The sequence below is a fragment of the Hyperolius riggenbachi genome, chromosome 8 (assembly GCF_040937935.1).
Source record: "Hyperolius riggenbachi isolate aHypRig1 chromosome 8, aHypRig1.pri, whole genome shotgun sequence".
In the NCBI taxonomy this organism is placed as follows: Eukaryota; Metazoa; Chordata; class Amphibia; order Anura; family Hyperoliidae; genus Hyperolius; species Hyperolius riggenbachi.
Window position 1 is genome coordinate 44,599,167 of NC_090653.1, and position 17,294 is coordinate 44,616,460.

At 45.5% G+C, this 17,294-nt stretch overlaps 1 protein-coding gene across 1 annotated transcript in view; it reads right to left on the bottom strand.

Moving 5' to 3' along the window:
• LOC137528777 (complement factor B-like) overlaps nucleotides 1–17,294 on the bottom strand; it is a 134,084-nt gene that overhangs the window by 55,368 nt on the left and 61,422 nt on the right. Inside the window, exons 7-8 of the mRNA XM_068250348.1 lie at nucleotides 11,924–12,062; nucleotides 3,060–3,188 (exon numbers count right to left, since the gene is read on the bottom strand). Coding sequence (XP_068106449.1) covers nucleotides 3,060–3,188; nucleotides 11,924–12,062 — 268 coding nt within the window. The remainder of the gene's footprint in view (nucleotides 1–3,059; nucleotides 3,189–11,923; nucleotides 12,063–17,294) is intronic.

The window sequence follows — 17,294 nt, forward strand, 5'->3', positions numbered from 1 at the left end:
GGTTGGTATGGCAGGGAATGGCAGTGGCTGTGTTGGTATGGCAGTGAAGGCAGTGGCTGTGTTGGCATGGCAGTGAAGGCAGTGGCTGTGTTGGTATGGCAGTGAAGGAAGTGGTTGTGTTGGTATGGCAGGGAATGGCAGTGGCTGTGTTGGTGTAGCAGGGAATGGCAGTGAAGGCAGTGGCTGTGTTGGTATGACAGGGAATGGCAGTGGCAGTATTGGAATGGCAGTGAAGGCAATGGCTGTGTTGGTATGGCAGTGAAGGCAGTGGCTGTGTTGGTATGGCAGTGAAGGCAGTGGCTGTGTGGGAATGGCAGTGCCTGAGTTGGTATGGCAGGGAATGGCAGTGAAGGCAGTGGCTGTGTTAGTATGGCATTGAAGGCAGTGGCTGTGTTGGTATATCAGTGAAGGCCAGTGGCGTAGCAATAGGGGTTGCAGAGGTTGCGACCTTCGACCTTTGACCTTCTGCAGTATTAGCTCTCTATTGGTCCTGTGCTTATAATAATCACTTCTATAGATACTTTGAATAGTGATAATCATTAACAAACTGCTCCCCATTCCCTTCTTGCACCTCTGACACTGTAATGGCCATTTGCAGGTTTCGGTGCGCTGTATAAATTGTTATGTATAGAGTGTTTGGGGGGGCCCAAATGTAAGACTTGCATGGGGGCCCACAGCTACTTAGCTACGCCTCTGGTGAAGGCAGTGGCTGTGTTGGTATGGCATTTAAAGACAGTGGCTGTTTTGGTATGGCCTAGAAGGCACTGGCTGTGTTGGTATGGCAGGGAGTGGCAGTGACTGCGTTGGTATGGCAGTGGCTTTGTTGGTATGGCACTGAAGACAGCGGCTGCATTGGTATGACATTTAAAGACAGCGGCTGTGTTGGTATGGCATTGAAGGCAGTGGCTGTGTTGGTATGGCAGGTAGTGGCAGTGGCTGTGTTAGTATGGCAGTGAAGGCAGTGGCTGTGTTGGTATGGCAGGTAGTGGCAGAGGCTGTGTTAGTATGGCAGGGAGTGGCAGTGGCTGTGTTGGTATGGCAGGGAGTGGCAGTGGCTGTGTTGGTATGGCAGTGAAGGCAGTGGCTGTGTTGGTATGGCAGGTAGTGGCAGAGGCTGTGTTAGTATGGCAGGGAGTGGCAGTGGCTGTGTTGGTATGGCATTGAAGTCAGTGGCTGTGTTGGTATGGCAGGTAGTGGCAGAGGCTGTGTTAGTATGGCAGGGAGTGGCAGTGGCTGTGTTGGTATGGCAGTGAAGGCAGTGGCTGTGTTGGTATGGCAGGTAGTGGCAGTGGCTGTGTTAGTATGGCAGGGAGTGGCAGTGGCTGTGTTGGTATGGCAGTGAAGGCAGCTGCTGTGTTGGTATGGCAGGTAGTGGCAGTGGCTGTGTTAGTATGGCAGGTAGTGGCAGTGGCTGTGTTGGTATGGCACTGGAGACAGCGGCTGCGTTGGTATGACATTTAAAGACAGCGGCTGTGTTGGTATGGCATTGAAGGCAGTGGCTGTGTTGGTATGGCAGGTAGTGGCAGTGGCTGTGTTAGTATGGCAGGGAGTGGCAGTGGCTGTGTTGGTATGGCAGTGAAGGCAGTGGCTGTGTTGGTATGGCAGGTAGTGGCAGAGGCTGTGTTAGTATGGCAGGGAGTGGCAGTGGCTGTGTTGGTATGGCATTGAAGTCAGTGGCTGTGTTGGTATGGCAGGTAGTGGCAGAGGCTGTGTTAGTATGGCAGGGAGTGGCAGTGGCTGTGTTGGTATGGCAGTGAAGGCAGTGGCTGTGTTGGTATGGCAGGTAGTGGCAGTGGCTGTGTTAGTATGGCAGGGAGTGGCAGTGGCTGTGTTGGTATGGCAGTGAAGGCAGCTGCTGTGTTGGTATGGCAGGTAGTGGCAGAGGCTGTGTTAGTATTGGCAGGGAGTGGCAGTGGCTGTGTTGGTATGGCAGTGAAGGCAGTGGCTGTGTTGGTATGGCAGGGAATGGCAGTGACTGCGTTGGTATGGCACTGAAGACAGCGGCTGCGTTGGTATGGCATTTAAAGACAGCGGCTGTGTTGGTATGGCATTGAAGGCAGTGGCTGTGTTGGTATGGCAGGTAGTGGCAGTGGCTGTGTTAGTATGGCAGGGAGTGGCAGTGGCTGTGTTGGTATGGCAGTGAAGGCAGTGGCTGTGTTGGTATAGCAGGTAGTGGCAGAGGCTGTGTTAGTATGGCAGGGAGTGGCAGTGGCTGTGTTGGTATGGCATTGAAGGCAGCTGCTGTGTTGGTATGGCAGGTAGTGGCAGTGGCTGTGTTAGTATGGCAGGGAGTGGCAGTGGCTGTGTTGGTATGGCAGGTAGTGGCAGAGGCTGTGTTAGTATGGCAGGGAGTGGCAGTGGCTGTGTTAGTATGGCAGGGAGTGGCAGTGGCTGTGTTGGTATGGCAGGGAATGGCAGTGAAGGCAGTGGCTATGTTGGTATGGCAGGGAATGGCAGTGAAGGCAGTGTCTGTGATGATATAGCAGTGAAGTCAGTTGCTGTGTCAGTACAGAGGTATAGACAGTGCCTTTTGTTATTCATTGAGGTAGAGGAGAAGTATATGCTTGAATAGGTTTATGGTTATTATCAGATATAAGGGCTCGTTTCCACTAGTGCGGTGCGGAATCGTCTGCATTTCACCGCGGACAAAATCGCATGCGGGTGCGATTCCGCATAGGTAAGGGTATATGCAAATTTAATTATGTCACTTCCTGTGTAAATTAACATTAATACCCATGCGAAAACGCATGCGAATTCGCGTCAAAAACCCCATGCTCAACCCGCATGCGATTTCCCTATGAAAATGCACTAGCGGCGATTCACGTGCATTCCTCTTGCACGCAAAATCTGATGGCTCTGCCGTGCAGATTTCAGCCGCACACAAAAACGCTCCCGCAGACGCACAAGTGGAAACAGCCCCATCCACTTGCATTGCCTATGCGAATCCGCATGCGGACACCACATGCAGATTTGCTACAGTGGAAACGGGCCCTAAGATATGTAACTAACTGTGAGGTTTGAGGGCTAAAAGTATGTCATTTCAGACACTGAGCACTTACCGTCTGTCATAAGTATGATGATGTTGGAAGTTTTCCAAAACTCTGGAAATCTCTGCTTATACAGACTCATCTGACTATACACCAGCTGAAAGGCCGCGTTTGTGTTAGTACCCCCTTTATCCGCATGTTCTGCAGTGGCAAAAACAAACATAAAAATAGCAGCTTAGTAAGGGCAAGAACCACAAATACAACTATATAAATGAATCTGAAGTGAAACTAAATTTATGATATAATGAATTGTATGTGTAGTACAGCTAAGAAATAGATCAATAGTAGCAAAGGCATGAATATCATATTGTTTCCAGTACAGGAAGAGTTAAGAAACTTCAGTTATTATCTATGCAAAAGAGCTTCTCTGAGCTCTCTGACTAATGCTATGCACACTATGAAATGTTCTTGCAAATTTACTGTCAGATCGATTACTTCCAACACGTCTGATCTGATTTCCGATCGTTTTCCTACTGTTTTTCATTCACTTCTGTCGGAAAGCGATCAAAAAATGATCGGACATCGATCGGAAATCAGATTGGACATGTTGAAAATAATTGATCTGACAGTAAGGGCTTGTTGTAGGCTCCACCCACTTTTCTGAATCTTAATCTCATTCACCCAGTGACCAAGTGTGCCAAGTTTGAGACCCCTGTGATTAACAGTGTAATGCTACGTACACACATGCGACAACGATCGTTCGTTGAGAACGACGAACGAACTTTTAATTGATGAAAGAACGACCTAAGTAAAGATAGTTTTAAAAGGTGTGTAACGATCTGATCGTTAGAACGAACGTTACATCACGTAAAGCAACTATTGCGCCTGCGCATAAAAATAAGAAGTTTCACAGAGAAATAGTGAAATGCGCATGTCAAGCCTAGTACGAACGGCCGAGCTACAGCACATAGCTCTGCCTCCAGGAAGGGGTCTAATTGAAAAGGGCGCCTGGAAAAAAGGGCGCCTGGTGAAGCCCATATATGCCAAATTCGGCTACAAAAAAGGCGCCTGGTGTAGCCCATATTCCAACTTCGGCTACAAAGGGTGCCTGGTGTAGCCCATTTAACAACTTCGGCTATAAAGGGCGCCTGGTGTAGGCAGCCCATATATTCCAAATTCGGCTACAAAGAGCGCCCGGTGTAGCCCATATATGTCAAATTAGGTTACAAAAGGTGCCTGGTGTAGCCCATATATGCCAAATTCGGCTACAAAGGGCGCGTGGTGTAGCCCATATATGCCAAATTCGGCTACAAAGGGTTCCTGGTGTAGCCCATATATGCCAAATTCGGCTACAAAGGGTGCCTGGTGTAGCCCATATATGTACAATTCGGCTACAAAGGGCACCTGTTGTAGCCCATATATGCCATATAGTTTTAGTTTATAAAAAGGATGCTGTTATAGGCAAAATTTGTTGGGCTATAAAAGGGCTCTAGATATAGCTGAGAAAAGTGATTACTATGACCTAACTTCTCCCTACTCTCACACAGAACCCTCCCCTGATGGTGCCTAACCCTAACCCCCCTGGTGGTGCGTAACCCTAACCCCTCCCTGGTGGTACCTAACGCTAACCCCTCCCTGGTGGTGCCTAACCCTAAGACAGCCCCTGGTGATTACTATGACCTAACTTCTCCCTACTCCCACACAGAACCCTCCCCTAACCCCCTGTTGGTGCCTAACCCTATGACCCCCCTGGTGGTGCATAACCCTAAGACTCCCCAGGTAGTGCCTGACCCTAAGACCCCCCCAGGTGGTGCCTAACCCTAAGACCCCCCAGGTGGTGCCTAACCTTAAGACCCCCCCCCCAGGTGGTGCCTAACCCTAAGACTTCCCTGGTGCTGCCTAACCCTTAGATTCCCCAGGTGGTGCCTAATCCTAAGACCCCCCTGGTGGTCCCTAACCCTAAGACCCCCCAGAATCAGAAACCTTGTAGTCGAAAATCTTGTAGCTGAATAAAAAATATGGGCTACAAAGGGGCGCCCTTTTGTAGCAGAATCAAAACCCTCGTAGCCGAATAACAAATATGGGCTACAAAGGGGTGCCCTACTGTAGCCAAAAACATTGTAGCCGAAAAAAATATGGGCTACAAAGGAGTGCCCTTCTGTAGCCGAAAACCTTATAGCTGGGAAAAATATGGGCTACAAAGGAGTGCCCCTCTGTAGCCGAAAACCTTATAGCTGGGAAAAATATGGGCTACAAAGGAGTGCCCTTCTGTAGCCAAAAACCTTATAGTTCGAAAAAAATATGGGCTACAAAGGGACACCCTACTGTAGCCGAAAACCTTGTAGCTGGAAAAAATTATGGGCTACAGAGGGGCGCCAGCTTGTAGCCTATATCAAAACTCGGGAGCCCTTTTCACCACCTTGTAGCCCATATTTCCAGAAATAACATTGATGTCTATGGCGGCGCCCTTTTCATACAGGTAGCTCAGGCGCCGTTTTCAACTGATCCCCCAGGAAGTGCAAAATCCAAGAAAGTCGTGGATTTTGCAGGGGGATTTGGGGGGTATTAACCCCTCGTTTTGCCGTTTGATAGCGGCGGTTTAGCTGTGCTTATGGGGCTTAATATGAATATAGGTTAAAAAAGAGAATTGAGACTCGCTTCAGAGTCTCTTTAAAATGAATGGCTGAAATTTGATTGGCTGTTTTATGCTCCGCCCACTTTTCCTGGATTTGAAACCTCGGTCACCAAGTGACCAACTGTGCCACGTGTGGGGACTCTGGCCCAATTACTGTGAGAATGGCAGCCTTTTACATTTTTTCCATTGACTTGAATGGGTGAAATCTGATTGGTTGTTTGTAGCTCCGCCCAGCTGTGCAGGGGGGACGCGAGACCCCCAGAACATATCATCCCAGGTAGTAAGGGATCTGTGTACCAAGTTTCGTTCAAATCGATCAAGCCGTTTTCGCGTGATCGCGGCACATACACACATACATACACACATACATACATCCGATTTTATATATATAGATAATTAGGGTCATTAGCTCTGCTGTTATATCATTTAAAATACAGAGTGTAATGTACAATCTGCAAATATTAGAGAATGATGCAATGTTATAATAAAAAGCGATGCAACTGAACATAAAAATATGAGACTCTTTTCTTTGCTACTAATGATCTATTCATTATCAGTACTACACATACAATTTATTATATCATAAGGTGTTTTGTTGTTTTTTTTTGCTTCAGTGTCACTTTAAATGTTGGGTATAGTTAGATGTGAACATAGTTACACAGGACAGCCAATTAAATTCTAATTATAAATACAACAGGAAATTAATCTCTGAAATGAAGGTAGATTTGGAGCAGAATGCAAAAACTAGACTCATTGTGGTTGATGTACCTAACTGGGGAACTATTGCTGTACGCAGAGAGTGCACAACAATATTACCGTTACCCCTGCCAGCAGTTACCGTGAGTTACGTTGTTAGCGCAACCCACGGTACTTGAGTACTGCGAGCCATGCTATGGTAACACGTTAGTAACCCCGTTACCGTAGCAACTTTCGCTGTACTAGAGTACTGCGGGTCGTGCTAATCGCGTAACTCACGGTAACCTGCTTGCGGCGGTAACTGCAAACTCCCTGCTCTTGTGACTGTAGGGAAATGAAATTGCTCTTGCAAATATCTTAAAGAAAATCCTCCCGGAGCGGCGGCGATGTAAATATTTACCTCTTTGGCTCCAGCGCAGGCGCAGTATCCGCTCTTCCCACGGAGATAGGCGGAAATAGCCGATCTCTGTCGGGTCCGCTCTACTGCGCAGGCGCAAGTCTCCTGCGCCTCCGCAGTAGAGCGGACCCGACGGAGATCCGCTATTTTTGCCTATCTCAGTCAGAAGAGCACCCGCTGGAGCCCAAAAAGGTAAATATTGCACAGGCCGACAAATTGTCGCCTGTGCGTTCTGTGGGCTGCAGCGAGACTGCCGTGGGACACAGGAGGACGGGGGAAGCCTCAATAGGGTCCAGAGGCTTCCCCCTACTGAGGTGACTACCCCCCAGGGGAACTTTTTTTCAGTACAGGTGTTGTTTAAGTTGCCCATTAACAGTACAATATTTTCCTCAGATCTTTCAATTGTAAAAATCTGATCTTTTATATCAGATTTTTACAATCGACTTAAACAGAAAAACTCGCATGTGGGAAAAATGTAAAACGTTTCTATGGTCAGTTGGAATAGAACATTTTGTCAATCAGAATGTTGAATTTTGCAATTGTATCTAAAGAGAGAAAGTGCTGCAATTTACAGTTTATGGCAACAATGGATAATTACCTTCCCATTCCCGCAAATGTAACTGAAAAATCGCATGTGATGAAAATATTGTACCATTAAGGGGCACCTATAGACTGCCTCCTAGGCTTGGCTGGGTCAGTTTTGACTGCTACAATGTGTATGGAACATAGTTAAATACTATTCCCCCTCTGAGTTGTTGCAACTCGGAGGGGGATGTAATTCGAGGTCCAACAACTGCTTGAGCCCTAAATTACCCTTACGTGCCCCGCGCAGTATTACATTGCTCCTAGGGGGGGTCCTAGTTTCACCACTCGGAACTGAGCGCCATGCGCCGAAACAACCTGCTCTGCAGTAGACTGCCAGGACATACAGCAGGAACCACTAGACCACCAGGAAATGTTATATAAGGATGAGAGGACCACTAGACCAACAGAGCATACTACTGTATAAGGGGGAGGCGAGTCCACCACTAGAAGATCAGGGAATACTATAAAACTGAGGTGAGACAGGGAAAACCGTAAGGAGTAAGGGGCATGGCAGAGAGATCACTGTTAGGCTAGGCTACAGACCAAAGGGCATTATATTTGGGGATTTAAGAAGATAGTAATGTAATGCTGGGAATACACAATGCATTTTTCAGTCAATTTTCCATTCAATCGATTCTCTTTTTTTCTTATCAATTTCCATTCATTTCTATGAGAAATCGAGCGGTAAAACAATCAAAAAAGTATGATCGAACATGTCGGAAATTATCGAACCATCTATCTGCCGAAAAAACACTTTGTGTATTCCCAGCATTAGATTGTGAGAGGGTTCTACTATGCTTCCTTGGATGGAGGCCCAATTATCTTTGGGGGAACGCCTGCCTATTAAATAATGTGATTCATGTGAAAGAGGACCACACCCTATTTATGTTTGGTGGATGAGGGTGGAGGGCTCTGCCTAATTATCTTTGGGGGAACCCCTGAATATTCATGGGATTTATGTGAGATAACATCAAAGTACAATCTTCTGAAGACTTGGATGCATTGAAGGCTTCTCAGCCAATTTAAAGGCACACTGTGCTATTACTTCTACAGAACACCAAAAAAAAAAGTTGTGCAAATAGACATTGGTTCCATGTACTGTAATACATGTTGGCAAGGACATCACAGGGGCTGTCTCGTGCCCCCTCCTAACGTCTCTCTAGAGGTACCCAATTTTGTGGATGAGTGAGGGTCCCTCCCTATAACCCTATGTGTGGGGATGGAGAAAATGTCCAATAATCTGGTGAACAGGAACAACCTGTGATCCTGGGTGTTGGACTGGAAGGTAGTGTCTGTGGAAGGGTCATCATTAGTGTTGGTCATGTCAAGGAGAACTCATGGAGAAGCATGTGATCAGTTTGATCAGGTGATAAATTTGCAAAGCTCTGATTTGCTGCGATCACGTCCTGCTTTAGTACACAATCCTGACAAGCAAATCAGAGACTTTTATATCTATCACCAGACCAAACTGATCACATGCTTATCCATGATTTCTCCTAGACATGACCATCACTAGTCATCATGTGCATTTGAGGTTTTAACCACAATTTTTCCCCCCGCGGTACGTATTTCTCCGTCCCTTTTTTCCCTCCTAAAAAACCAAGGGACGGAGAAATCCGTACCTTCCGCGCTACCGCCGCTGTCCGCGCTCCCGCCGCTCGTGCACGCCACCGCCTGCTCGCCTGGAGATCAATGAACGGGAAAATCCATTCCCGTTCATTGACCTAAGCCCCCGCAATGATCTGCTGCTTCATTGAGAAACAGTGCGATCATTGTGATTTGCCCAGCCTCGTAGTGCTTCCTGTAAGCGTTCCTTCCGGACGCTTACAGGTCGCATGTAAACAAACTCACTGTGGCCATCTTGTGGCCAAATAGTAAAACTACACCCTAAAGCATTTTACATATACAAATACATTAGTTTTACACAATAAATTAACTCATTACCTCCCACACTCCCCAATTTTTATTTTTATTTTTGTAATTAAAAACAAAACAAAAAATACAATTAAAAAAAAACAAAAATAGTTATTTTAGGGACTGAACTTTTTAAATATTTATGTCAAGAGGGTATAACACTGTTACTTTATAAACTAAGGGCTTGTAATTAGGGATGGATGTAAAACTAAAAAAAATGCACCTTTATTTCCAAACAAAATATTGGCGCCAAACATTGTGATAGGGACATAATTTAAACGGTTTTATAACCAGGACAAATTGGCAAATACATTTCATGGGTTTTAATTACAGTAGCATGCATTATTTAAAAACTATAATTGCCGAAAACTGAAAAATAATAATTTTTTCCCACATTTTTTCCTATTTTCCCATTAAAACACATTTAGAATAAAATAATTCTTGGCATAATGTCCCACCTAAAGAAAGCCTAATTGGTGGCGAAAAAAACAAGATATAGTTCATTTCATTGTGATAAGTAATAATAAAGTTATAGACGAATGAATGGAAGGAGTGTTGAAAGGTGAACATTGCTCTGGTGTTCAAGGGGTAAAACCCCTCAGTGGTGAAGTGGTTAAGCACTGTCTGTGGGACATGATTGTGTTCATATGTGTGTAAGGGGGCTGGAGGGGCTGTCAGCCATGAACTAGCCTGACCATAATTATCATCCCTGATGGACATACGCGGCCAGTCGGTGCATGCGCTCTGCGCTCCTCCATCTCGCTCCCGTGGCTGGGAGCATTTTGCACCTGCAGGCGCAGAATGCTCCCACCCACGGGAGTAAGACGGAGGAGTGCACTGCAGACTGGCCGTGACTGGCTGAAATGACGGGACCCGTTACCGAAGATGCAGAAGGTTGAAGACCGCGGTGTGGGAGCGATCAGGCCGTAGGGGGCTGGAGGAAGCCCCAGGTATGTATACATTTTTTCTATTTAATCGTCTCTGAGTCCCTTCAAAGAGAGACTGAAGGCTCACAAAATAGCTGTTTTTTTTTAAAATACTCTTTAATATCAATGCCCAAACTGAAACACCGCATCCCCGCGGCTGAACAGTCAATAAATCACCCCAAACTCCCTGGGGCACATTGCAGGGAGCGTTTCCGTGAAGAGGCAGAGCTTTGGGATGTAGCTCTGCCTCTACACGCATCCATCAGCGCGGGTCGCTATCTCTCCCCGCCCCTCTCAGTCTTCTCTCACTGAGAGGGGCGGGAGAGGCGGCAATCAGCGCAGATTGACGCACATGGAGGCAGAGCTGCAGCCCAAAGCTCTGCCTCCCTGGGCAGCAAAATCCACGACCAGGAAAGTCGTGGATATTTCCCCCGGGAGTATGGGTGATTTATCTAGTGTTCAGCCGCGGCGATGCGGCGTTTCAATTAGGGCACTGATGTTAAAGGAGATTTTAAAAGAAAAAACAGTATTTTGAGAGACTTCAGAGTCTCTTTAAAGTGTGTAATTGGTTGCGGCTTGAGTCTAGCTTTAAATGTGTCAATTTAAAACACAAAACCAATTAGTGAAAGTTAAATTGACAGTGAAGCGAAAATAAACTCATGAGATAATGAATTGTATGTGTAGTACGGATAATTAATAGAACATTAGTAGCAAAGAAAAGAGACTCATATATTTATTTTAAGTTACCGTATATAGCTTTGTTTTATAACATTGCATCATTCTCTAATATTTCCAGTTTGCACACTACACTCTGCATTTTTTGAACTAAGAAACAGAGCAAAGCTAATAACCCTTTGAACTTCCCCGCAGTAAAATTTTATTTGAAGTTATATTTCACTGTTTCTTTGCTGTATAAATGCTTTGGAAAATAGCACTGCTCAGAGAAGCTTCTTAAAGCTAATTGGAACCCACCTTACAAAAAAGAAAAGTCAGATACTCACCTAAGGAGAGAGAAGGCTCGGTCCTCCTCGCTCAGGATCCCCCGTAGCAGTATTCGACTGTTTCGGTCAAATACTGGCACTTCCGCCACCGAAGGGAGGTTTCGGAAGACTTCGGGAGCACTCGGGCTCCCGAAGACGGGCCGCTCCATACTAAGCATGCGCGAGCGCCGTCATAGACGCACTCGCGCATGTCTATGACGTACTCGCGCGTGTGCAGTATGGAGCCGCCGGCCTTCGGGAGCACTCGGGCTCTTCCGAAGTCCCCGCGGCGGTGGATTTGACCAGAGGATCCACCGGGCACCGGGAGAGGAGAGGGTAGGCTCATTAGGACTCAGAGCCTTCCCTCTCCTTAGGTGAGTATCTGACTTTTTTTTTTACAGATGGGGTTACATTAGCTTTAAGGAGAAACCTTAACCAATGATTGAACTTCATCCCAATCAGTAGCTGATATACCCCCTTTCCCATGAGAAATCTTTTCCTTTTCTCAAACAGATCATCAGGGGGCTCTGTTTGGCTGATATTGTGGTGAAACCCCTCCCACAGTGTGATGTCAGGGCCAGGGTACTGACATCACACTGTGGGAGTCTTGTTGCATTGTGGGAAATAACAGCTGTTTTCAACTGCCAATAAAGCAAGCAGCAGCTACTTCCACTGACATCACCTGCCAGCAGTAAAAATGTTGATTAAACACTGACTAAATCATGTATACACTGACTGATTACAATGTTCACATATGTATCACTTAGCAAGTTAATAAAAGAAAAAAAACTATGACACTTAACCGCTGTACTGATAGTCTTGCAAAGTTTTAATAACTGCATCGGCATCTGTACTGTCATTATTTGCGAGATACACGACTGGTTTCGCCTCAGAAGCGAAGGAGATGATGCTGTATCGGGGAAACATATCATAGCTTGAAATCTGCAGACAAATACATATGAATAGGTCAGTGCACAATAGAGGAAGCAATTCAACACATGCTGACGCCATACACATTTATTAAATCACTAAAAACTGCTATAACTTACAGCATCCGATCAATTATTACTTCATTACTGATCTTATACTCGTAATCTGAATCCTATCCAGAGCTGGATTTACCATAAGGCATTATAGGCACGTGCCTACAGGCGCCTGATGATGGAAAGGTGGTTCACTCCACTCCCTGAGCGTCTCTCTCCCTCCTTCCCTATGCATTCTACTGACCAGATCTGCCTTCAATAGATTAAATAAATCACAGACTGCGCTAAATACAGAAATAGCTCTTGGGCTTTAATGAACATTAAATAAAATTGATCAGGGATAGTGCCCCTTTTAAAATGACTTCATAAAACAATCCAGATCTCTATAGATGGATATAGATATCCGTGGTGGATTAAAATAGATAAAAACAATTGAGGTAGATGTATTGGCTCTTGTTAGGTGCTACAGTACATCAAAGTCCCGCTTTGCGGCTGTCACACTCACAACTTGCCTCGTTTTGACCGAGCTGTAGTAATGACCAGGCTTGTGGTTGTATGGGGGCTGCTTGTTAAATGATCAAGCTCTTGCAGATTGTGGTAACTGCCGTTTCTTAATTGCATTAGAGGCACATGATTGTAGTGCATACAATGAATGTACGATACTTCTCACCCGTCTTGGGTCTGCTGGATGTAGATCAAAGGCTGTGGTGGGGAGCCGCTCTATCTCACCCGCCCCGGCCGGTGGCGAAGTGAGAGAGACTGGACGGTGATGTCGTCGGGCAGGTTTGCCCGGCTCCCGGGGATTCCGTAGACTTGGTGGGCTTCAGCGCTTCTGCGGAGATGGAACTTACATGCTTTCAGATGTAGTTAGCAGCTGCGCGGCTCCAACCCGTCTCAGTCCCCTCACGCATGTGACGTCACAATGGCAACCACGGCTGACGTTTCGGGAGGAACGCCTCCCTTTCTCAAAGCTAGGTTGCGGAGGGGTGTCAGAGACCTGCTTATAGAGCCTAGCCCATGTGACTTGTCACTCAAATGCATACAGATCCAAGTCCTTGTTCAATCCATGTGGGGTCAAAGTGTCAAGATTAAAAATCCACATTGTTTCTCTTCGTGACATCTCTAGTAAATAATCCCCGCCTCTCCATGGTTTTGTTACTTGTTCTATTGCACAGTATCTGGTTCCCTTAAAGGAGCATCCATGTTCAGTTTTGTAATGGGCTGATAAGGGATGCTTTTTATTCCCTTTTTTTATGTTTGTGCAGTGCTCACTTAATCTTTCCTTTAGGGCCCGCTTGGCTCTTCCCACATATTGTAGTTGACAGGGACATATCAAAACATAAATGACACCTTTTGTGTCACAATTTGTGACGTCTCTAATTTTAAAGGTTTCTTTTCTAGAAGAGATGTTATGAACCCTTTCAACAGGTAAATTAGACTCTCGGCATGCCCTGCAAAACCCACATTTCTTAAAGTACCCACTTGTTTTATTTGGTTTAATTGATTTCACTGTAGGGGCCAAAATATTTCCCAGATTTCTTGTTTTCCTGAAAATCATAGAGGGGTTCTCTGGTAGGATTGATGTGAGGAGGGGATCCTCCCTCAGCAAATGCCAGTATTTACCCACTATATGTTTGACTTTTGGGGCCTGAGAAGAGTACTGTATAATTAAATTAGGTTGCTGATCTGTATGCTCGGATTGTTTACTGTGGTCCTGCAAAAGTGTCTGCCTTTCTGTGTTTATGGAGTGGTTTTAACTAATTCCTGCAGGTATAAATCAACATATTGGGAAAGGTTAGAGGTCATTGATCCAATCCCCGATATGATGGGTCTCCCCGGTGGGTCATCTAATCTTTTATGTATTTTGGGGAGGTGATAATATACAGGTATCCTAGGGTTATCCACATATAAAATGCAAATTCATCTTCATTAATAATCCCTACAAGTTTTGCTTCCTCCAATAGCACTTTTAATCTTTTCAGGAATTTGTGTGTGGGGTCCATCAGTAGTGGTTGATAAGTGTCCAAATCATGTAGTTGTCGTGTGGCCTCTTGCTGGTACTGATCTTTACTCTGTATAACTACACCGCCCCCCTTATCTGCTGGCCTAATCACAATGGTGGAATCGTTTTGTAGTCTCTTCATTGCCTGCCTTTCCAGTGTAGATAAATTGTCTGAAAAATAGGTTTTAAGTTTCTTAATATCCTCCAATACTAACGTTTCAAATGAATTCATAGCTTTGCTGGCTTCTTGAACAGGGTTGAATTTAGATTTGCACTTCAATCCTGAATGTTTGAATATGTCTTCCTGTGGGTGATTGACTGGTGGTCGTTCATCAATGTTCTTCAAGAAAGGAGGAGGTCAGTTCCTAAGGTTGAGGAGGAACTGCTCTAAGATCAGTGACTTTGATGCAGAAGCAGAAGTTTTGCAGGAAAGATTTGCACAGAAAGGATATGCTGAGACATTAATTTCAAAAGCTAAAGAAAGAGCCATAAACACAGAAAGGCAGACACTTTTGCAGGACCACAGTAAACAATCCGAGCATACAGATCAGCAACCTAATTTAATTATACAGTACTCTTCTCAGGCCCCAAAAGTCAAACATATAGTGGGTAAATACTGGCATTTGCTGAGGGAGGATCCCCTCCTCACATCAATCCTACCAGAGAACCCCTCTATGATTTTCAGGAAAACAAGAAATCTGGGAAATATTTTGGCCCCTACAGTGAAATCAATTAAACCAAATAAAACAAGTGGGTACTTTAAGAAATGTGAGTTTTGCAGGGCATGCCGAGAGTCTAATTTACCTGTTGAAAGGGTTCATAACATCCAGGGCCGGCCTTAGGTTTCACAGCGCCCTGAGCGAAACCTGATTTTTGTGCCCCCCCCCTTCATCCTCTTCCCACGTGCATATACACACACGCACACATGAGTACACACACACAGGCCCATATGCAATTCATCTCTTCTCCTGTGATATCTCCTAGGACAGTGGTTCCCAACCTTTTTGACGTTGTGACACATTATGCCAAATGCTCAGATCTTTATGACACGTATGTCACGTATGTATAATAGAAAAAATACTATTAATAACTATGAATGGATGGAAAGAGTGCATTATCCTGAATATATTTAAAATTGAAGGCTAGAGCCTTTCAGGAATATTAATAAAAACAATCAGTGGGACAGTTAGCCGCCTCCCCCTATTTAGAATGATAGCACAGCACTGACAATTTGCACCATGCGTTATAGCCGCAGTGCGCCCCCCCAAACGCCCTCAGACTCAGTATAGGTAGGTAGCCAGGTATAGGTGCCCCCAGTATAGGATCTCATGTGTAGGTGCCCTCAATATAGGTTGCCAAGCATAGGTGCCCCTAATATAGGAAGTCTGTTGAAGGTCTCCATCCCCCCATAGGTAGACAGGCATAGGTGCCTCCAGCAGGGCCGGATTTCTGGGAAGGCCACATAGGCCATGGCCTAGGGCACCAGAAATTTAGGGGCGGCTCAGTGAGGGACAGTAAAGCTGTTCCATGCAGCCATCCCTATCTACAAAGGACTGCTTTAACCTTTGAACTCTCTGTCCTGTACTTGTGTCTTACCTGCAAGACCTGTAAGCTCTATCCTGAAGGTACACTTCAGCCTAACTCACATGGTGGCACAATGGGTCCATCATTAATGAGATGGCAAACATAACATAAAATTTTTTAAGGAAAATATAACTTATAATTTATACGCGTATTACTGAAATAGTTATTGTCTGTGACATCCAATGATGTAAGTAGAATTCTCATTGGGGCACGTGGAGATACAACCATACAGATGGTATAATTGGCCTTGGGCGGTAAAAAGTACAAATCCGGCCCTCCAGTATAGGTAGCCAGGTTTTGGAGCCCTCAGTAAAGGTAGCCAGCTATAGGTGCCCGCAGTAAAGGAAATCAGGTGTAGGTGCCCTCAGTATAGGTAACCAGCTATAGGTGCCCCCTTGGAAGTTGGCGCCCTGAGCGACCGCTCCGGTCGCTCATATCAAAGGCCGGCTATGATAACATCTCTTCTAGAAAAGAAACCTTTAAAATTAGAGACGTCACAAATTGTGACACAAAAGGTGTCGTTTATGTTTTGATATGTCCCTGTCAACTACAATATGTGGGAAGAACCAAGCGGGCCCTAAAGGAAAGATTAAGTGAGCACTGCACAAACATAAAAAAAGGGAATAAAAAGCATCCCTTATCAGCCCATTACAAAACTGAACATGGATGCTCCTTTAAGGGAACCAGATACTGTGCAATAGAACAAGTAACAAAACCATGGAGAGGCGGGGATTATTTACTAGAGATGTCACGAAGAGAAACAATGTGGATTTTTAATCTTGACACTTTGACCCCACATGGATTGAACAAGGACTTGGATCTGTATGCATTTGAGTGACAAGTCACATGGGCTAGGCTCTATAAGCAGGTCTCTGACACCCCTCCGCAACCTAGCTTTGAGAAAGGGAGGCGTTCCTCCCGAAACGTCAGCCTTGGTTGCCAGTGTGACGTCACATGCGTGAGGGGACTGAGACGGGTTGGAGCCGCGCAGCTGCTAACTACATCTGAAAGCACGTAAGTTCCATCTCCGCAGAAGCGCTGAAGCCCACCAAGTCTACGGAATCCCCGGGAGCCGTGCAAACCTGCCCGACGACATCACCGTCCAGTCTCTCTCACTTCGCCACCGGCCGGGGCGGGTGAGATAGAGCGGCTCCCCACCACAGCCTTTGATCTACATCCAGCAGACCCAAGACGGGTGAGAAGTATCGTACATTCATTGTATGCACTACAATCATGTGCCTCTAATGCAATTAAGAAACGGCAGTTACCACAATCTGCAAGAGCTTGATCATTTAACAAGCAGCCCCCATACAACCACAAGCCTGGTCATTACTACAGCTCGGTCGAAACGAGGCAAGTTGTGAGTGTGACAGCCGCAAAGCGGGACTTTGATGTACTGTAGCACCTAACAAGAGCCAATACATCTACCTCAATTGTTTTTATCTATTTTAATCCACCACGGATATCTATATCCATCTATAGAGATCTGGATTGTTTTATGAAGTCATTTTAAAAGGGGCACTATCCCTGATCAATTTTATTTAATGTTCATTAAAGCCCAAGAGCTATTTCTGTATTTAGCGCAGTCTGTGATTTATTTAATCT